Source organism: Equus caballus, chromosome 1, assembly GCF_041296265.1.
Source record: "Equus caballus isolate H_3958 breed thoroughbred chromosome 1, TB-T2T, whole genome shotgun sequence".
NCBI classification, from domain to species: Eukaryota; Metazoa; Chordata; class Mammalia; order Perissodactyla; family Equidae; genus Equus; species Equus caballus.
The window spans coordinates 155,128,133-155,150,807 of NC_091684.1; the positions used below are offsets into that span (position 1 = coordinate 155,128,133).

At 42.2% G+C, this 22,675-nt stretch overlaps 1 protein-coding gene across 46 annotated transcripts in view; it reads right to left on the reverse strand.

The window, feature by feature from the left end:
- The window catches only part of SEMA6D (semaphorin 6D), a 571,496-nt gene that overhangs the window by 12,868 nt on the left and 535,953 nt on the right, over positions 1-22,675 (reverse strand). For all 46 annotated transcript variants that reach the window (XM_070271625.1, XM_070271484.1, XM_070271619.1 and 43 more), the window contains 5 exons: positions 1,595-1,757; positions 1,082-1,193; positions 468-528; positions 285-347; positions 75-176 (listed from right to left, as the gene is read on the reverse strand). In XM_070271625.1, the coding sequence (XP_070127726.1) occupies positions 75-176; positions 285-347; positions 468-528; positions 1,082-1,193; positions 1,595-1,703 (447 nt within the window). In that variant the 5' untranslated portion in view covers positions 1,704-1,757. The remainder of the gene's footprint in view (positions 1-74; positions 177-284; positions 348-467; positions 529-1,081; positions 1,194-1,594; positions 1,758-22,675) is intronic.

Below are 22,675 nucleotides of genomic sequence, written 5' to 3' on the forward strand. Positions count from 1 at the left end.
TCAGCTGTAACAACATACTAGTGAAGGAAGAAAAGTTGATTTAAAAAAGCGCACATCACATGAAATATACTTACCCTATAGTATCTACACATGGGATTAAACGCATTGGTACCACAAACAAAAACCATCTCATCGTTTCTCGGAACAAATACTTTAATAAAGTTGTGGCATTCATCCTAAAGAAAGTAATAATCACATTAATATTAGACATCCCATATGCTGGCACTGTGGGATCAAGCCCACATAAAGACTACATCTAGCAGGCACTTGACTGTTCCACTTACTTTATGCTTGCCTTTCATGGCACAGTTTTCTCGATCCTGTTGTCTTGATCGCCATGTCAGTTTCTGTATTAATCAAGCAAAACCAAAGTTCCATTTTTAACTGTGAAACTTTTTGGAGTGGAGGGGGAAAATTATTCAAGTTCTGAAGGAATGCAAATAACTTTGCCAACTACACTTGCTCACCTTGCTTGGTATGACTTCTGTTTTGGGGATTTCATTTAAATTTACTGTATAAACTTGATCCCTGTTGGAAACAAGGCAGTAAGTCATATTATGTGAATGCATAAAAATGTTAAGCTGCTTCTTATTTTATTTTTACAGATTTGCCTTTATTGTGTTTTGGAGATCATTTGGATTTTCTCTGTCTCCAACAAAGTCAACAAAGAGTACTTTTTCATTAGTGAGATGCCTTTATGTATCACGGTGGTTAGGGAGAAAGAAAGCTCTTCTCTTCAGGCGTGGGTCAAACTGCTACTTGGTATTAGCACAGACATACTTCTAATATTTGCTTGAATAATTCCAAGTTAAAAAAGAAAGATTTTTTTTTTTCCCCTGCTGTTTTAGGAACAAAGAATGGTGTATGATTTCTTGATGGCAGTAATAAAATAGCACCGCTGAAGGCTTTAGCTCGGTGTTTCGTTCCTGGTACACAACACTGACTCTTCTCGGTGAATATTTTTGGCTACTTGCAATTTTTGATCACAATCGCATATTAGTTTTTCATGAACTAGACACATTAATGCAAGCACCCCAGAGAAGCGAATTTTAATCTAATAAACCAACGAGAGGAAAATTACCTGCCAGCAATATAAAGTGTGTCTCGAATTTTCAACATCAGCTGAAAGTCCAGCCTGTGCTGTGACTCATTGCCTGAAGGGCGTCCTCTAAAAACCGGATATTGCCTTGAATCTGCAAGTAAAAATGGGCTAAACCATCAGTCAGGATTATGGAGCTGAAGAATCAATATACAGCATTGATTAGCTGTATATACTAGTTGTAGAGGGGTTTTAACTAAATTCCTCTTTTAAGGTCTTGAATATATATGAATAAAAGATGGTGAATGTCAGCAAATGGTCTTTTTCTTTTAACTGAAAATATATAAACTATACATGAGTTGCTTTAGAAAAGCACCCCACAAACCTGTCCCATTTTCTCCAAACACTAGAAATGATTATGGGTAAATTAATATGCAAAACATTTTTAAGACATAGAAAACTAACTCTCTTTCTTTCTAAAAATGAATACACTTTTAAATCAAAACCAGAAAGGCTTCCTTCTTAGAAAAGGAGAATGTTCTTTAGATTACTTACAGTGATAGTCAACAGTATTAAGGGGTTCATCATCTTCGGGGAAGCTGACTGCCCTCAACTGGGAAATCATCAGGAGCAGCATGTAGGCACAAAGCAGGAAGAACCTCATGGTGGGCTAAGATGAAGTCAGAGCAGCCCGTTCTCAGAAATCCCGCTTAGCTACCTGGGAAAACAGAAGCAGTGGGGAAAGATCTCTGTACTGTGACGAAACTTTTCTCATTTGCAATCAGCTCAATTTTCACCACTAGCTCTTCCCAACGTCCCCTTCCCACCAGGAACCCTGGCAGTAATGCAGGAGGGATCTCTGAAAACACAGGTGAAGATGGCAGCGTGCCAGGCCTGATTATAGCATCCCGTGAGCATTTTGAAGTTTTAGGCAAATCTGCAAGAGTTATTGAGGTAACTGTGTATGTCATCACAGCAAAATCACCAGAACACAAACAGAAATGCTGGCTGCTAACTTGGCAAGAAGATGGGCAAAGTGGGGATTTGAATTTTAATTAAACTCCAATCTGCTTCCCCTCCCCCAGACCTGAAATATATCCAGTATAACTTGTCTCTGCCCTCCACAAAATGCCAAGCTGCCTTGCAAATATGCAGGGAGCTGATGGTCCTGTCGCCCTCATCATATCTTTGCTTAGGGCATTGGCAAATTCCCAGCATTTCTCAAGCCTTAGCCCTAAATTCTTAAGTAGAACAGTTCTATAAGCTTACTAAGACCAAGATGGAAGCAATGACATAAATGACCTTGAATCAGGGTGAAAAGGCATTAAAGAAAATGAAATGACTTCATGATCAATCAATCAAGCAAAGCAAGGCACGGATGAAGTGGCACAGCTGACACCAGACCACTGAGGAAGTCTACGTTTTTACATAAAACCGTCTGGACACAAACCAATACCCTACGTATGCCTGTCCTCTTTGCTTTATTGAATTTTAGAGCCATAGGGGGCCTTAGGGACAATCTAGTCCAACCCGCTCATTTTCCAGATGAGAAAACTAAGGGCTGGAAAAATTAAGGGACTCAATGAATTTCATGGAGCTATTTAGGGCACGATCAGAGTCCAGACCCAAATTGCCTGAGTCCCCATCCAGGCTCTTTTCATCAAATTAGGTGATTTTTTTTTCCTGCAAAAATATAGCATTACAAAAAATCTTTTTGGGGTAATAGATATATTCATTATCTTTATTGAAGTGATGTTTCACAGGTGTATGTGTTTGTTAAATTTTATCAAATTGTATATTTATATATGTGCAGTATATTGTATGTCAATATCTCAACAAAGCTTATGGCATTAATTGTATAATGTTAACTGTCAAAAAATCTTAAAAATCTTTAAACGTTATTCATTTATTTAAAAAATAAATTAGGGTCTTACTGGGCCAATGGGATGGTTACTTTTGTAAAACTGTAAATGCTCCACTTTGCAACAATACCAACCCCTTCCTCGACCAAAACTGTCACTTACAGCTACTGTACTGAATAGTAAAACATAAAGCCTTATTCTCAGTCTCATATATCTAAGCATTTTAGGGAGATGATGATAATCACTTCAAATTCTGGGGGAGTCCAACTACTCAGCCAGGTACTTACTACGCCTTTTTTATCTTCTTAATGTCAAATGCACAGACACACATGTACGCTATGCAATGCCCCAATATTTCTCTTTCTAACTAAAGTAGAAGCCAAGCATATGTGAGTTTTAGAATTCTAGTTTTGCAAAAACAGAGAATAATATTGCAATACAATTTTTCTTAAAGGATGGTTAATGCAGCAGTAAGTTAGAGGGATCTGGGGCAGCACCATTTTGGAGTTGAAAGAGAGTGGACTTTGCCTGCAGTCTGACTTGGGCTTGGATGGAACGCCATTACTAGCTGACTGACCCGGGAAAGGTTCTTTAATCTCTCTATTAGTTTCTTTATCTACAATATGTGGATAATACCACCCTCTCCACAGGGTGAAGAAGAATTAAATGCCTGGTACATGCAGCGTCCAAGCAAAGGTAGTCCTCCTCACCCATTTCCTATTGGATACCACGCATATGACCAAGTTGACCTTAAGAGTGAGCAGAGTCTGGGAAAAAGATGTCCGGAAATATTAAAGCTATTTGGCCCATATTTTTTCACAAATGGATGGCTGGTTTACTAGAATAATACTAAAGAATTATTTTTAGAATAAATTTCACAACTTGAACCTAATTATCAAAGCTGAAAAAGAAAGTAAAAAGCAATCACCAATAATCCCACCATCCCAACCCAACAACCATGATGATTTGGTTCTCGTCTTCTTGCCACATACACATATCTTCAATCATGACAAGATGACATCTTTCAATCTACCACTTCTTCTGAAGCAGTGTCTTCTTGTCTTGCTTTTCCACATACAAAGTTTTGTCATATATGAAGACCCTCGAAAGACCAAGTAGTATAAAAGTACGAAATGTTGCCCTAAGAACTAAACTCTGTCATGTTATCAATCCCAAACTTCATTCATCCTCTGGATGGAAAGTCACTGGATGTTTCTGCTGGGTATCAGGAGGAAAAAAACAGAAACACTAATCAATCCCGAAGAAACTTAGAAATATCTGCATGAAAACAAGAAGATAGTTCTGTGAATCTTCTTCCACCAGGACAGGTAACCGAATGGTTCATGTTATGTGGGCCGAGCCTCAATGCCCCAGACAGCAGGGTAGGGAGGGGCCCTCACCAGGAAGAGTGTCTCTCACAGCTGTGATTCCAGCATTGAGCCCGAGGATGGAATTGCTGCTGACTCACTGGCAAGCACCAAGCTGCCGGCTGAGCCATCATTTCCTATAACTCATTCATCTGACACTGCAGAAAGCAATTTCTCCCCATACCCCATCCTCACCCATCTCATCCTCCAAAAATAAAGCCCCACAACTAATTGCTTCCTCTCCCCACATAAAGCTTTATTAAAAAAAATACTTTCAGATTTGCCATAGAAATTATAAATGGAAGTATTTAATGTGAAATATATATCAAAGTAAGGCTGAGTAGTGGAAGGAAAGATCTGGAAATACCTGAGAGAAATGTTCCAGAAAGGAGAGTTATTTGCACGTAAACCCCTCAGACTATTCAGCTCTTATCGTAGTCAGGGAAGCATCTGAGGATTCCAGGACTCAGTAACATCATGAGACTAGTTGTGAGGGCAAGTCAAGACACAGGACAAATGTTGGAAAAGAACATAGACCTTGAGGTTAGAAAAATCTGAGTTCAAACTCACTTGTGCTATTTAGTTCTTGGTTCTGGGACCTTGTGCAAGTTGACTTAACGTCTTTAAGTCTCAGTTTCCTCATGTGTAAAATAGGAATAATTACCTCTACCATCTCACAGGCTCTGCTGAGGATTAAATGAGATGATCTATACAAAACATCTAATACAGGATGTGGTCCATAAGTCTGCAGTAAATTTTAGTGAATGTTGTTATGATTATTATTGTTGCATCTTATTTGGCAAAAATTAAAAAAAATAATGGAAAGAAATGTTTACTCTTTCATTTTGTATAACTGTCTGCAGAACTATTTATGTATGCCATCATGACCATGGTAGGGGTTTTCTTACAGGATTAAGGTACAGCTTTATAGACATAGAAGCCTTCAAGGAAGAGGAGAGGACCACCTTTCTCATGTGTAAGCTTACAGTGAAGAACACACCTACATGAGAGTATTCCTTTAAGCCAGAGAAGAGAGGTACCTGAGTAAGTATATATTTTTTTTATTTTTTGAGGAAGATTAGCCCTGAGCTAACATCTGCCACCAATCCTCCTCTTTTTGCTCAGGAAAATTGGCCCCGAGCTAACACCTGCACCCACCTTCCTCTACTTTATGTGTGGGATGCCTGTGACAGCATAGCTTGATAAGCAGTGTGTAGGTCCACAGCCGGGATCCAAACCGGCAAACCCCAGGCCACTGAAGTGGAACGTGTGAACTTAACCGCTGTGCCACTGGGCTGGCCCCCCTGAGTAAGTATATTTCGTCATTTTTTGGTATTATATATGGGCTTCTCCCATACTTTCATGAAGTTAAAACCTAGATATAATGAGGAAAGCTCTTAAAAGGCATTCAGAGCTGCCAAGACAGCCAGGGCTTGAGTGGAAAGATCCTTGAGAGATGGGAGGTGCAAAGAAATGATCCACACACTCAGCACTTGATTTCATATTATGGGATTTGCTAATTCTTAAGCTATATGAAGATGAGAGCGTAGCTATAAAGAAAAGCCAAATTTGTGGCAGTCTCAAGTTTAGAAACCACTGAGAAGGAGGAGTCCTAGTAAATACCTAAAGCCTCTCTCGTTTGGAACTCTGAAGATCTAGTCCCTAAGGAGAGGAGGCAAACACAAGGTAGGCCAAACCTTCCAAAAACTCTAAGCTGATCCCCAATAAGCTAAGCCCTGGATGGGATGGATGTAATCTCCTCCTACCCTAGCTACTCGCAGAAAAGATAAGGTAGATCTTCTCTAGAGGAAAATAACATCATCCAGAGACTACAATTTTTACACAAAATGCTATCATTCAAACAGCAATTATTAGACATTCCAAGAGCTAAGACTAAGAGGGAAAAAAAGACAATAGAAATAGGCCCCTAGGTAATTCAGATGTTAGAGTTATCAGACATAGATTTTAAAAGTAACTGTTTATTTTGTACAAGAAGAAAGACGACAAGATGGAGAATTTTACCAAAGAACTGGAATCTGCTAAAAAAGAATTAAACGGAAATTCTACAACTAAAAAGCACAATAACTAAAGCTTCTTAATAGATGTGTTTAGCAACGTATTTCTTGTAGCTGAAGAGAGGATTAGTCAACTAGAAGATTTGTTAATAGAAAATATCAGACAGAAATATGAAGAAAAATAGGTTGGAAAAACAGATAAGAGAGTAAGAGATGCATAGGATCTTGTGAAAAGATCTAACATATTGGAGTCCCTGAGATTAAAGAGAGGGATAAATGGACAGAAGCAATATTTGACAAGCTAATGGCTGTGTTCCTTTTCAAAACTGACAAAAGTCTATAAGTAACACATTCAAGAAACTCTAAGAACTTCTAAATACAAAGAGAAATACACATAAACACATCATAGTCAAGATGCTGAACACAAAGACAAAAGAAAAATGTTAAAAGCTAAAAGATATATTACCTTCAAAGAACCATGAACACTACTGACTACTGACTTATTAAACAAAACAGTGGAATCCAGTAGGCCATAGAATGACATTTTTAAAGTGCTGAAGGAAAATAAATTTCCAGCCTAGAATTCTATTACGAGCGAATATATTCTTCAAAAATGAAGGCAAAATAAAGACATTTAGACAAACAAAAATTGATAGATTAGTTGTTAGCAGACCCAAACTAAAAGAAATACTAAAAGGAGTTCATTAAGCAGGAAAATTTATAGGGTTGGTTAATACAAGTTCTCGTTATGGTTATAGCACAGTGACCACATTTGAAATGAATGAATCCCATCTAGAGAAATTGGCATAGAGTCTTTGTCTCCCTGAAAGCTATATTAGTTCAAAGGAAATGAGAATTCATAAATGGAGTAGGCCTACTTGATCTCTAGCCCAAAGAAACCAGAAAGATACCATGCTGATTTTAAAGCTCTCCCCTGCTTCCCTTTTGGTGATACCACTTCTCAAGGAGGAGCTGTTTAGACTCATATACTCCATCTGCCTCGGGATCTGAAAGCGGAGTTGGTCCTCCCAGTTTTCCAATGATTCTTCCAGACCTTGGGCCTCCACGTTCTTACAAAAAAATCTTTGCTTACTTGAGATTCTGCTCCTCTTCTTCTCTTTTAGCTGATGACTTCCCAGTCACTTTCTCTAAGAAAGACATTTCAAAGACTGTAGTAGTCTCAGTCCATGGTTCCACTCTGGGACAACTATAGCTTCTTCACCTCAAAAATCATAAAGTCAAGCATTGCATGCATTGGTCCCAATCTCCTGTCCTTCCAGCCTGCTTCTCTGACTACTTTTCATCATGACTGCTCTTCCTTCTCATCAGGACCTTCAGTCTTACTAACTGCTCTCATTTCTTCTAATCCATTAGCCTTCCCCAATCTTGACGTATCACATTATCCATCTTACACGTTAATAGTCAATAGCCAATCATTCCATTAACACTCTTGCCAGTACTCTAGATTCCCTCATCCTTTGTCTCTGTGTATGACTTTCTCGCAAAGTTCTTACCTTGGATGAACTAAGTCATTCATCTCCTGCACCTGCCCCAGAGAAGCCGAGCACTAGTAAGGACAACCACATTCTGGGGCAATTTGGTAGTAACATCACAGCATTCTTGATCACCAACTGCAACTACCACTATAAAATTCCACGGGGATCCTATGCTTCTCTACGAGATTTGCCCACTCCCAAAATCAGTAAGTTTAAACTTTCCCCATTCTCCTCAAGGCCCTCATCTGTTCTCTCGTCTCACTCTACTCCATTCTTCCCTCCTGCCCCCCAGCTACCTCACCTAGAAAATAAAAGCCATAAGATAGGAAATTCCTCAATCCTTCCTCCTTCCCATTACCAAATGCATCAACTTATCTGCATCTTCATCTAGTTTGTCCTCATTCTCTCCTGTTTTAAGGGAACATTTCACTCCCCAACTCCTCTCCACATGCTTTAAATCCAACCCCTTCTGTCTTTCTTGGAAGAAAAAAAAACACACATTCTGTTTTTCTCTCTTTGGATATTCTATAACTTTGTATTGATTAAATACTATCCATCAGCACTAAATTTGTCCAAGCCTCTCTCATCTCAAAAAAAGCAAAAAAAAAGGTAAAAAACCTCCTCCTCTGACCCCAGATCCTCCTCCAGGCATCAGCTGTCTCTTTCCTTCCATTCCCAGACATTGAAAAAACGGTTTTATTCTCACTGTTGTCATGTGCTCACCTCCCACTCATTCTTCTACTTCCTCTGGTCTAGCTCCTCTCTCAATAACACCTTTCAGTAAAGACGCTGATGACCTCCAGGTAGCTAAATGCAACGGATGCTTCCCGTCCCTTCTCTGTGATTGCTCAAGAGCTATAGACACAGTGGACTGTTCACAGCTTTTTAAAGCACTGCTCTTCCTTGCCTTCCCTACACCACATTCTCTTGACCTTCTACCTACCCTTCTGTCTGCCCCTTGTTGGTCTCCCATTCATTTTCTAGTAGCAGCTAGGAGAATTATCTTTTCAGAATACAAACCTCATCATTTAATCTCATAATCCTCCAGTAACTTCCTATTACTGTTAGGGGAAAGCCCAGATCTTTTCAATGAGGCCTTCAAGGCTTTTCATGTTCTGAGTCCTGCCTCCCCCTTCAGTCTTATCTTGAGCCTCTCTCCCTCTTTACTGTGCTTCCACGCCCCTGGCTCTGTTTCTGGCCCTGGAATGGGTCATGCCACCTACTTCCACTAAATCTTTGCTCCTACTTTCCCTCTGGGTGGCCCTTCCTGCCTCCCATCCTTGCCCTAGTTAAGTCTTCCTAATTTTGCAGAACCTAGGGAAGAATCCTTCTCAGTCTCTTGGGACAAGCATGTCTCACAGTTGTCAATACTTGAGACAACTGTGAATGAACTGTGACTGAAGGAGTAAACAAAAGAACTAATCATGTGCCCGGAATCACCACAAGCCCTGCTGCATCTCTCCAGGCAAGAGTAGCATTTTGGACGCCTGTCTAGATTCATTTAATACTGTTAAAACAACAGCGACAACAGAGGGCGACAGAGCCAGGGAGCATGGGCACCCTAGGTTCTACTCCCCAGTAGCATTAATTGTTTTAGTTGAGAGTGCTATGAACTACAGGGAAGAAGTGGGTGGAACGAGAGCTGCAGCAGAAGGGGCACCATTCACTGCAGTCAACGAAACCCCAGGGCGCACTGTGCACAAAGTAGTCCATGAGCATGATGGCCCCTTGAGTTACAGGAATTACAGCTCTACTGCTGACAACCCACATGACAAAATGGAAATGGAGCAATGGGTTTAGGAAGGCTGAAAAAGAGCAAAGAGAAGCAAGTTAATTGCTATTCCTCAGAGCCTACCAAGATACCAAGGGTTGTAATTGACCTTCATGTAATTGACGTTTATGTTTATATAGCATTCACGTGTCTAGATTCTAGGCAGTGTGTTCTGCATAGGGCTGTGGATTTTAATCAGTGCTCAACATCAGTATTTAATCAGAATGGTATGACAACCAGGCTGACAGCATAACCTTTGGAGTATAAGAAGGTGATAAGAAGGGACAATGAATCATCATTAGATACATACAGACTCCAGAAGATCCCCAAGTGGAGTTGAGGCAGGGTACTCTGGGTCCTTCTGAGCAGCATGGGTAGCTACTTGCATCCAGGCTTACCAGGCAACTCTTGATTGACAGGGTCTCTTGGGAGCATCAGCTCTTTCATTTAAGGAATGCCTACTGCTACGCCAGCCCACCCCTACCCAATCCTCTCCTGCACATATGCTTAGGGATCAGGTGTCCTGTATGAACAAATATATCCTCCCTTACTCTGGTCCAGGAAGAGGTGGCTGAAACGCCCTTGACTGTGAGACTCTTCCTCCCTCTGGGCACTTGGGTGCCCAAGTGAGAAGAAGAGGCTTCCAGCTCTCCTATGTTAATAACACTTTATAATTAACCACCTAAAACGTTGCCCCACGGCATCTCAAGGAAATGACAAAGCAGCTCTGACTCACCCTCCACACAGCTGAAGCCCTGCTGACACATCAGAATCTAGAAGGTTATGTATGCGTTCTGACAGAGCAGGGGCGAGCCACTCTGGAGGACTGTGGACTGGGAACCACGAGGAACTGACACTGGCAGCAGGAGAAGGAAGGGATCAAGTACCAGGAGTTCTGGGGTCATGGACTGGCTGTGTGACCATGTACAGGTCACTTCACTTTTTGGGCTTGAGTTTCTTCATGTAATAAAGGGGTGTAAACAAAGTGTAGGAACACTTTTCTCTCTAAGAGTCCATGATCTCCCTCTGAGGGCTGGAGGGGAGATTCCTACTTCCCACCTGTTTGGATAAACATCCTGCTGTAATCCCCACTGCTCCACAGCTTCTCTCCCCTCCCCACCCCAGCACCTCAAGCGGCTCCCATCACAAACAGTACTTCCCCTGATCTCGAGGCTGCCTCTGTTATCCCCCTGTCTCTCACCTCCTTCTCCAGCCAAACTTCTTTGAAGAGAAGTCTGAGCCCATTGTCTCCATCTTCTCAGTTTCTAGTACATTTTTAATCCACTCTGTCTAACTTCAACTCTTGCCCATCAACCACCTCATTGTCAAATCCAACTCAATCCTCATTTTAAATCTTCTTTCATATCCATGAGGCAATTAATCACGTTGGTCCCTCCATCAGATCTTGAAACTCCACCTTTGCCTTTAAGTTATCTCTTCACTTCTCCAGCTACTTTTCAGCAACCTTCCCAAACTCATCTGAACACGCCCACCCTTAGCATGTGGTTCTTCATGATTTTATACTGGCTTTTTGGAGATTCACCCACATTATGCCCATCTTTTTCACTAACGTCAATTAATTGATGAATCCAAATCCACATGTCAAGCATAAACCACATTCCTCAGCTCCAGATCCAGCTGTCCAACTCTCTGCTAGATATTTTGACTTCAGTAAAATATAGGCAATTAAATTCAGAAGGTACAAACCTGAACTTCAGACAGCTTTCCTCGAATTGTCCTTGTGCTAAATTCCCAAAAGAGTGCAAGCTCAGAGCTCAGAGTGCCTGGGTTCAAATTCATGCACTATCACTTACCAGCCACGTAACCTTGGACATGTTACTTTACCTCTCAAAGTCTCACGTTTTCCTGCCTAAAATGAAGATAATTGTAGCACTAATAGTATTACAATGATTCAATAAAATAATCTATGTAAAGCACATGGCCAAACCCTTTGCACCTGGTAAGGACCCAATAATTACAACCATTATTGTTATTGCTGTTATTGATGTTTTTAATATGCTACTCAGTCACTTAAGCCTTAAACCAGAGTCATCCTAGCTCTCTCCCTCTGCATCATCCTCTGTTTCCAAAATCTGTCAGTACATCCTACTGATTCTTTCTCTTCGCTGTTCTAGAATCCACTCTTAAGTGACTTCTACTTCCTAGACTTCTAGTTCATTCTCCACAAAGCCACCAGAATGATCTTCCCAAAGCACAAATACTATCACGTTACTTCCCTGTCTAAAGACAATTTAATGGCTCCCAAAGGCCTCTATGATAAAGTCCAAATTCATTTCCAAGATGTACAAGGTCCTCCACAATCGGATTCTTGGCAGCTTCTCTGTTTTAGCTACCCGTGCTTCCCCACCTTGATTCCAAAGCAGTGTCTTCTGCACGCACTATTCTCTCTCAAATGCCCTTCCTGGAAATTGTCTACTCACCAGCTCAAAATGTCCCTGGTCTTCTCCCCAGTCCCATTCCTCCCCTCTACGCCAAATCCCTCTCCCCTGGCCACACTGCTCCCCTATGATAGTGCGTAAATACTTCTATTACAGAACTTATCGCTTCATCATAATGTTACTTATGTTCACATTTTCTCTATTAAACCAGGCTGCTCGAGGGAGAGAGTACATCTTACTCATTCTCCTTATCCCTAGCATCAGGCACAGGGCCTATCACCTGGGAGGTCTTCAGTGGATATTCAAATGAACAGAGGAAGAAAGAAGTAAATGAAGGAGGTCATATATGTGACTGGATTCAGCCCTGGCACAGGTCCCACATCTTGAACTCCTTCCCACCATCACCCCAAACACGTAGAGTCTGGAGTCTACTGTTGTTCTCCTGCAGTGCTGGCACACAATCCTCCTTAGCCCCAGTCCATGAGTTTCCAGGTGCTGCAAAACCAAGAGGTTCTTACAAACGGCAACAGATGCCTCTTTTCACACCTACCCATCATTAACAAACTGCTCTTTGATCCAGGAGGGACGCACACCACAAGCCAAAGAGTAAGTGATTTCTGTCACCCCCCCCCCACTGAAGTTCCTGCTCATCATGCAGCTTTCCCAGAACAAAGGAAAGGAAAGCAGAGCTGTTCCTGAGATTAAAGATCAGGGTAAGTGGGACTGGCAGAGGAGGAAGTCTACTTGACTCCCCACTACCCAACAAACAGAAATAAAATAAAAATCAGCCTGCCTAATGGCTGGCCGATGCCTGAGATTCTGCAATGGGAAATTCTTTTCTTTGGCTGATGGGTTTTTTTTCCAGTTGTAATGTAAGTAGTGCTATGTATGTATGCTAGAGCATAACATAAGCCAGAAATCAGTATGAATATATTTATAAGATCTTTTCTTGGGGCTAGATTCTGACAGACGAGAAAAGGAAGAAAGGTGGCAGTAGATGCCATGGAAGGGAGAAAAGAGCAGCCACGGGGCAGGAAGCCTGTTGTGCTCTTTATTAATGCCTTGCTTGTATAATCAACGTCTTCCTAAAAGTTGGGTCCATTTTGTTTATTTTAATTATATTTTACATGCATGAGGAAACCTGGCTATTTGAAGAAGTTTTCTGAAAATTAAAGCAGCTCTTATGCAAGATTTTCACTTGAAGTCTGGATTTCCTCAAAGCAAAGCATGCTAACATCTCCATCATGATGCTGCTGGTCAAATATTAATAATTCAAAAAGGAATTGAACTTAAAAGGAATTGGACAGGAAGGGACAGAAAACAAGATCTAACCTGTCTTTGCCAAATTCTAAGCAAATCTGAACAGGGATCCCAGAATCCAACCTGTGGTCAGAACCCTCTGGGGAGCATCATTCTAGTGATAACTTGCCTACGAGTTTTTGCCTGTCCACCCTAACTGAAACTGGATAACATTTTACAGCTACATTGTTCTAGAATAATCTTCATTTAAAGTGAAAATAACACACGAAACTAATGAGAGCTTGAGGGCTATATCTAAGCAGTGAGAATCTGCTATTCAGGAAGATGACAAAACACATCAACCTCTTGAGAGATCAAGATGAGGACCCGCTTTGTGAAAATATAAAACATAGGGACCTTCTACAATCGAAAAAGAAAAAAAAAATAGAAGAAGATTGCTGTGGCAGAAATGAACACAACGGTGTGTCCTTTTTTTGAGGGAGGATGGCAGGGCTTTCAAGGCTAACTAGTGACAAGAGACATTAAAAGCCTTTTCCTTTTGTTATGACCTCCACACCGTAGCCCCAGCCAGGCCCTGCTGCTCCCCTTTGGCCTCCAGGAAAGGAACCATTCTAACAAAGGAAGGGCTCAGTGTTCCAAGGGATGACCGAGATGCCGAAGGACTCAGCCTGTCTTTGGAACATTGGCTTATTCTACCAGAAGACCTGCTGGGGCTGCCATATGGCCGGCACATGACATTCTGTTCAGGATAATAGGACCTGGGTCCATGCCTGGGTCTGCCCTCTGGGCTGGGCTGACAGAGGTAGAGCATATTTGTTCTCATTCTACTTACTTGTCTGATGCTGCCACTATGGAGCCTGAGCTCTCAGTGTCCTCCACGCTGCCTTTTTCAGGTTTTCAAAGAACATGAACAATACCCAGGCAAGAAGGGACTGAGGATGGGCTGCTGCTACTATTCCTGGGAGGGAACAAGTGGATAAAAAAGGGGCTTATGATCCAAGGGTGGTGAAGCTGGTGCAGAATCCAGATGTCACAAGAGTCCGGGGATCTATGTTTATCATCACTGCCAACACCAACAAGAATTCACTCTATACGAAAGGGCTCATGTCTTCATGTTTTATCTTCTGCAAACCACCTTACCAGAGCTTCCTAGGTGATGTCATGATTTAAAACAGGGTTCACAGAAGGTTAAATCCTAACAACCCAGAGAAAGAAAAGGGGTCTTTTTAAAAATTTTAAAAGCCAAGAATTCCTGGTCCAAGTCCTATGGTTTTCAGTTGCCAAAAATATGGCCTCTGTCTTTGTCCTCTGTATTTGAAAACACAGTAACAGTTGCTGGTCTATGGCAAATGTGGAGAATGATCAGTAATTGTCCAGAAGGATCTAAAGCATTACCATTATTGCATTCCATTTGAAAATTCAGTTCTGACTTGTTTTTAAAAATGCACTTCTTGGGCGAAGCGTACACAGGACTCTACTATTATTGCAAACTCCTGTGAGTCTATAATCATTTCAAAATAATTTTTAAAAAATGTATTTTGTTGTACTGATTTGGAAATGAGGTCTCTGGTGAGTTAGGTTCAGCCCAATAGTCCTGGACTAAAAATGAACCCATAATCAAGAGTGAGAACAATAAATAGCCCAATTTCACGGCCAGGAAAAGCTCTAGAAGGGCCCAGACTGGGCCTGAATCAGTTCACCTGTGACTCACCTATGGACCTTTGTCTGGGCTCTGTATCTGAAATCTATGAGCTTTTGAAACTTCTGGGTCCACAGAGGCAAAATGAGAGTTTAGGTAAATTGGCACCAATTGCTGATTTTCACTAAATGGACTCAGCACTGGGAGGGGGTGAGAAAAGCTGAGCCCTTCCTCCTGTGGGGTTCGAGCCCGATCAACTGCTGAGCAGTGGAGTACGGTGGTTGTGAACATGGACTCCAAAGCCAGAATGCCTAGGTAGGAGTCCCAGCTGTGCCACTTAACTAGCCATCTGCCCTTGGGCAAGCTGGTTACCTGCTCTGTACTTCAGTTTCCCTGTAAGTTGGGGAGAAGACTAGCAGCCATCCCATAGAGTTGCTATAAGGACTGAATGAGTTAGTTGAAGAGCTTACCAGAGTCCCTGGAGCATGTCATATGACGAAAGGGTAACTACTACGAAGCCTGCACAAGGCTAGAGGCACAACCTTGAGGAAGGGCTGTGTGGGTCTCATATGATTGCTGGAGACAATTATGCTTCAAACGATATATCACCCTTATCTACATTTATTCTCGCCTCCCTTATGAATCACCTCGGGGATGTTAATCTTAACCCCAGACATCAAACACACCTGGAGGTAATAAGGATTGCGAAATCTGGATTCTACCTTTGACTCAGCTTCTAAAGAGCCGAGAGGCCATGAGAAAGCCAGTTCACCTCCTCCGACTTCAGTTTCCTCATCTATATAATGAGAGGTTGGGTTAGAACCTAGATGATCCCTAAGGCCCCCTCCAAGTCACCATATTTTATGATTCTGAGTTTGGTGCCTGGGTCGAAAAAGCTCTTTAGCAAAGGAAAACGATTCCAATTCACACTTCTAAATTTTTCCTATAGCGTTGGCGTTGCCTAGGATACAAAATGCATGAACCCTGAGACAGGCCATCGCTGTGACTCCCGCCTCTGATCTGTAATGCCAAACCACAAATGGGCTTTGTAGTACAAACAGACTGATGCATTGAACACGGGAACGAGTCTCTGCTGACACTTACCAAGGTGGATTTGGCATTCTGATGGTGTCCCAGATGGAACAGCAGAGGGTGCATTGTTTTCCCTCACAATTATGTGGCCTTGGGAAATACTGCCTTTAACTACAGCCTCCAGCTTCCCTAGACCCAGGGTTAGATGGTGCCCGCCCTCCCACAGGTCAACAGATCACTTCCAATTTCTTTTTAAATTGTGCGATATGCTTGAGGGAAACTCAGGTCACATATACCCAGGACCTCTAGGTTTCTTAGCCCCTCACTGCATCCTAAACGTACTTGGTAGCTGTTGGCGGTATTTCATTGACTTCTTTTGTATGTGAGGGTGGGGATCAGGGACTCCCAGGTCTCAGCGATATTCCTCCTAGACCAGGGCTGTGCAACGAGGTTTTCTCTTTTATAGAGTCTTATGCTTTTCAAAACTAATATTCCTCATCTATTTTGGTCCTTACAGGTTTAGGGCAGGACTTATCTCCACTGAACTTCATGTCAGCTTCACGAGGACAGAGTTACGTCTGTTCTGTTCTACGCTTTATCTTTATAACCCGTCATGGTGTCTGGTACCTGTTATCTACTCAGAGAATGTTTGCTGAGTTAGCGAATGAATCTCCACTGTACAGACGAGGAGTTCAAGAACTGCTCGAGGTTAGGCTGTTAATAAGAGGCTGCTAGATCATCTGTCTCCAGGTTCACTGCTCTTTCTGTCACCTCAAAGGCTAATGTCAGAGATGCTCAAAATGGATTTGCATAGACAAAAATAAAAACTAGGTTCCACAGTGACATTCAGCAGTGATCTTACAAATAGGAGGCCCAAGAGCGACCAGAGGACAGCATTTGGATGCCACTTCTCTTAGCACCTTGTATTCTGGGTGTACGGATTCACCTAATTCCAAAAACAAACCTCTGTCTCCTACCTCTCTGCCTTTGCATGTGCTGTGCCCACCACCTGCAATGCCCTTCTTGCCCTTTCCTCTTCCTTTATCTGACCAATTGCTAATCAGAAACTACTTCTGGCCTGGGTTTCCCTGTTTTCCTCCTTTTGCCACCAAAATCTGGGCTCACTTTTATCACAGCACATACCACACAATATTCTATTTCCCTGTTTTCTCAACTTCCTCTCCCCTCCCCTAGCCCCACACTGTGAGTTCTTTGAGCACAGGGACTGTGTCCTTTATGTCCACAAATAAATTCCGTAAAAAATGGTTGGTACACAGGTCTTTAATAGTTGTTTGTTGAATGGCTACATGTAACCCTGTACTTTATCAAGGAAAAAAAGTTGGAAAATCTCCAAAGAGTGCTATTTCCACTGATGGTGAACTGCTAGCCACAGGTCACCATGGTCACAGTAATGACCCCAGACCCGCACCAACACATTATGCTGCAGTACATGGGGAAGGCATTCTCTCCAGTAGCTGCTGATCCAACCACATTAAGACACGGGCTTCCATTGATTTTGCAATTGCTAGGATGGACGTATAGAACAGATAGGCTCCAGTGACAGCCTCTGGCCCGATTCCTACAATGACCTGGGGCCCCAAATTCTATCCTAGTCACAGGAAGCATCCTGGGGAGGTCTAAGAAAAAAGAGGGTTGCTTTAGACATGCAAACAGGCTGAACTTTGTTGAAAAGATTGAGAGAAATTAGGCTAATTGCCTTTGGAGGGAAAAGTGTGGCTGGCTTTCCTTTTCACCACCTACCCTAATTACAGACTTGCAGCTCCTTGATAAAAAGAAAGGATTATAAAACCAGGCAAGGCAGAGGGTTTGGGATCTTTTGTATAAAGCATACAGGGACTTAGTGGGGTTCCACCAGAATAAGCAGAGAACTCTACCGGGACTTGGAGAAAAAAGACAGGAAGGCCTTGTGGGTTTCTTCCCAAGTGGATGTGTCCATCCCAAGATGGGGAGCCAGGGAGAGCTGCCTCTTTCATGCTGTGCAGGCTGAAGGTCACGGAGAGCGTTCAGGGAAGAGGGAACTCAGGCAAGAGGCAGCCATCCACCTAGGCTCAGTCCTCAGTCCAGCGGGGGCAAAGGCTCTGCTTTCTGATGTGCTCTAAGCAAAGTTCCCAGGCCCCAGCTCTATCTCAGTGAGTTGCTCACACCTTCTCTGCTAACTGTGTCTTTCTGCAGCATCCAACCTGCCCAAGGGAGAGGAAGAAATGGAGGCCGCTGTGAAGGACGGGCGGGATTCGCTGCAAGGGCACCACTGCCTGCGTGGGCTTCTGTGGCCTCCCACTCGCCCAGGCCAGCCCTGTCACCTCTTCTGAGGTGAGATGAGGGAGTATTGCTGCTGACTACCTCACCATGGCTTTTTAAAGCGACAAGTGAGAAAATGTGAGTAAAAATACTTTGTAAATTGTAAAGGTGCTATCCACATGGAAGAAGTAGTATTCTTATCAGTGCTTTATTTAGCTGCTGTGTGCCTCAGCACAGTAGACTGACATCGCTTATGCTTTTGCTCAAATAAATATTAACATTCCTATTTCCTGGATACTCTGCAAGTCTCCAGCCCTGCTGGGCCTCCTGCCCTTGGCTCTTGCTGTCCTCTGGACCTGGAATGCCTTCTAAGGCATCTCTCACTGGCAAGTTCCTAATGGTCCCTTAGGACCCATCAGCAGTGTGAGCCCTTTTCCATCTCCCTCTCTGGTGTCCTTTCACACACTCCATCCATTTCAACTCTGGATTCACTGTGGTGGGTAGTACTGGCCATCTACTTTCTTGTCTTTCTGATTCAGACTGTGAGTTTCTGGAAGGCAGGATCTATGACTTATTGGTGGAAATAAGTTCATGGGCCAGAACGTGAAATATTTCCTGTGCCCGGTCCACTAAGAAAGCCGAGTTTGCCTGATAATATACTCATTTTGTTTTTGTGCAACACACCTGGAGTTCCATGTGATATGTACATGCTGGAGCCTGGAGAGGCAGAGACGAGAAGGATGAGAACAAGCCATAGCCAAATGTTAGGAAACACCAGGCACTGTGCTATAAGCACCCCTAGGAGGTTGGTGCTATTCTTCCACATTTGCAGACCAGGAAATAAAGAGGTAATCTGCCTTCAGTCACAAAACTAAATAACAAGGCTGACGTCAGTTGGACTCCAACTTGGTCTGTGGTCTCAATCACTGTGCCAGAAAAAGGTAATGCAGATGAAAAGGAAAGGAGAAAGAGGCCTCTGTAATTTATTAAGATAAGGACACTATCATAGTTTTAGCTTGATTTCATTGTTGTTATTTTAAGATATGAACAGCACTATTTCCCCCAATTTCCTTCTTCTAGGCTAATGACCTAGTAGGTAATTGTATCAGACAAATAAATAAATAAAAGTTCTATGAAACATTAAAATAATAAGAGAAGAGTTTCATGCAGGAAGTGAGCTAAGATCCTGCTTCCCTAAGTCTTAGGAAGTTGCTCTTCCTCCCACGTCCACCTTTGAAGCGGTCAGAGGCCTCTTCCCTACCATCCTTGACCCAACATCAAAGCCTGTAAGTGGTTTCCAGGGATGAGAGGTCAGGGGTGCAGCAGGCACCCTGTCCCAATGTCAGGAAACCTTCTTGTTCAGGTGTTCTTGTGTGGAAACAACTTGAGGGTGGAAGGCCTGCGGGCTCCCTTCGCTCCAGGTCCTTCAAGTTAAAGGGATGGTCCCTCTGGGATCCCTTCCCTTAAGCGTCTGGCTGGGCAGGCAGAGTGGATGCAAGGGGGAGCACCTAAGGAGGTGAGTCTCCACCTCTGGAAAGCTTGTCTACTTTTGTTACTTTCTATCTTCAACAGTAACGGGTGAAGTTCTCATCCACACCCCACCTCAACTCCATGAAATGGCTGAAAAAGGGTGCCCACGTTTAAACCCTGAGGAAGGAGTCATGGGACGATGGTCCGTCTTCTCATCACACCTGAGAATAAACGCCCTTATACAACCCAGTGAGGAAACAGGCTTTAAGAATATTCTGGCCCCACCACCCGTTAGCTGTGTGACCTTGGAAAAACTACTTCACCTTTCATCTGTAAAAAACAGAAAATAATTGGACTTATTTTAAAGGGTTGTTTTGAGGGTCACTGACTTAATATACAGAAAACCTTTAAAACTGTGCCTGGCAAATAAGTGCAGTAAGTATTAGGTATTATTATGGTTACTGCTATTAGTATGACTACTAGCGTGACTCTGCTCTCTCTCCCCTGTGCCCCCAGCCCTGGGATAATCTAATCTTTTTTGAAGACCACCTCTGGTGATTTCAGTGTCTCCTACGTTCCAAATTCTCTCTTGGAATATTCTTTGGAAGACTGGACAAAGAAACTGCCTTCCAATAATTTCCTTTTCCTGGCACTAGTAATAGAGACACCTAAATCAACCACTTAGCAGTCAGGTGAGATTCTCATAAATGCGGCTGTCAGCACGTTAGAAGTTTGCATTTTGCCAGTATAAATGTACCAAATATACTTAATGGCATTATTGTTCTTGAGATGCATCACACACGCAGGTTCACCTCTAATATCTATCTTACTAGAAAAGAGCCATGAGCCAGATGATTAAGAGCCCAGAGACCCAGGTTCCTGGGGAAGGCTGGGGGTGGAAGGAACACTGTTATAGTCCTAGGAGTGGAAAAGTCAGTCCAAGAGACACAGGACTGAATTCCTTGTTGTGGGAAAGATGAATTAGGTAAATGGAGAACTCACTCCTGGAGTGTTCTAGAAAGCAGGGGTGGAGGTCAGTGCTACAATACTTCCCAGTCCATGGTGTTCCAAGTATCTAGATTTTCAGCCTCTCAAAGGGCTGGAAACATCGTATGGCAGTTTAAAAACAGGGTCCCCAGGTATTTTTATATTGTTCCCATTTAGAAGTGGGTGTATGTCTCCTCCTGTTGAATCTGGGATATGACTGCTTGAATAAGAGAATGTGGAAGTGATGTGTCACTTTCTGGGCCCAGAACTTAATAAATGGGCAGCTTCCACTTCCCACTTCTTCAGGCACTTGTTGAACCCAGCCACCATAGTATAAGGAAGCCCAAGCTGCTTGTAGAGAAGCCTTCATGAAGACGCCTACGTGAAGAGGAACTAAGGCCTTGGCTTTCAGCCCTAGCTGAGCTCCCAGTTGACAGGCAACACCCAGTGGCCCCCCATGTGAATGGGCCATCTTAGAATTGGATCCTGTGTTCCCTCGTTGAGCCACCCATTTTATACTACATGGAGCAGAGATGAGTCTCTCTGCCGAGCTCTGCCCAAATTGTAGATTCATGAGTCAAATAAACGATTGCTTTTGTTTTAAACACTCAGTTTGGGGATGGTTTCTAATGCAGCTAGATAATTGATATACTCCATATTTGGGGAAGAATCCTTGCCTGGATCCTTTCAGGTATTCTTCCTGAGTACCTTTCACTATTTCTCTCTGAAATATTGCTTTCTTCGCTCTCTCCTCTTAGTTCCCCTGAAGACTGAAATTAGCTGTCAGAGCTAGATATACTGCAGAAACACATGGAGCCTTTGGTCAGAATGCAGATGCTATGACAATTCCCCAGTAATAGTCTTCAGATTGTCTATGTGTCAAGCAGTATAAAACGTGTCCCTAAGATGTCTTGTCCTAGCCTTCTGAAAATATTAGGCTTCTTGTTATTGAGCATAGAAATACAAATTATATCATGAAGTATAATTTTACACTGATCAAATTAGCTCTTTTTTTAAGAATAATATTTAATGCTGGTGAAGTTGGGATGAAATCAATATATTGCACATGGCAGGGTAAATTAGTACAACCATGTAGAAAACAATTTGGCAATGTGTAGCTCAACCGTTCCCATCCACACATTAACAATACTAACTTTTGACTCAGTAATTTTACTTCTAATAATTTATCCTTAGCCAATAATCTAAAGTAAGAAGTAAAAAAAAAGAACCGTATTAGAGGAAGATGCTTATTGTAGCCTTATTTATTATGGTGAGAAAAAATGGAATCAGGGTAAATTTCTAAACATGGAGAAGTAATTAAAAGCATATCATGGGTCGGCCTGGTGGCGTAGCAGTTAAGTTCTCACACTCTGCTTCCGTGACCCAGGGTTCGCTGGTCCGGATCCCAGGCGCGGACCTGCGCACTGCTTATGGAGCCATGTTACGGCAGGCGTCCCACATATAAAGTAGAGGAACACGGGCACAGATGTTAGCTCAGGGCTAATCTTCCTCAAAAAATAAAAAGTATATTACACCAGCCTCATCGAATATTATGCAACCATTAAGATGATAATAATGAAGACCACTGATCCTCAGCTTATGATGTATACCAAGTGGGAAAAAAATCAGACTAGATAATTGTATGTCACTGATTATAACTTTATAAAAACAGAGATAAATATAGGCAGATATTAAAAGGGAACAGATAAAGACAAAATAAGTTATTTTATATAACAGTTTATATATTAGGCTTTTTCCCCTTTAAAAACAAAACCTTGTATTTTTTTAACACTTAAAAAAAGAAGGATGGAGAGATGATGCACCAAAAACATAAAATCACACTCCAACCTAATCAAACTAAGCATTTTCTTGGTAAAGACAGTTATTGCTCTTCTGTTGAACAAAACCAAGAACTAATACTTGGATTCTCTGGAATATATTTCTTGAAAATATACAACTTATTTTAGATGGCAACTTCCTAGAGAATAAGTCCTCTATCATTTTCTATGTCATATTTATCCTATGGGTGTTCAGTAAGAGAAACTGGAGGTAAGTCAGAGACTGCACTTAAATTAGCAT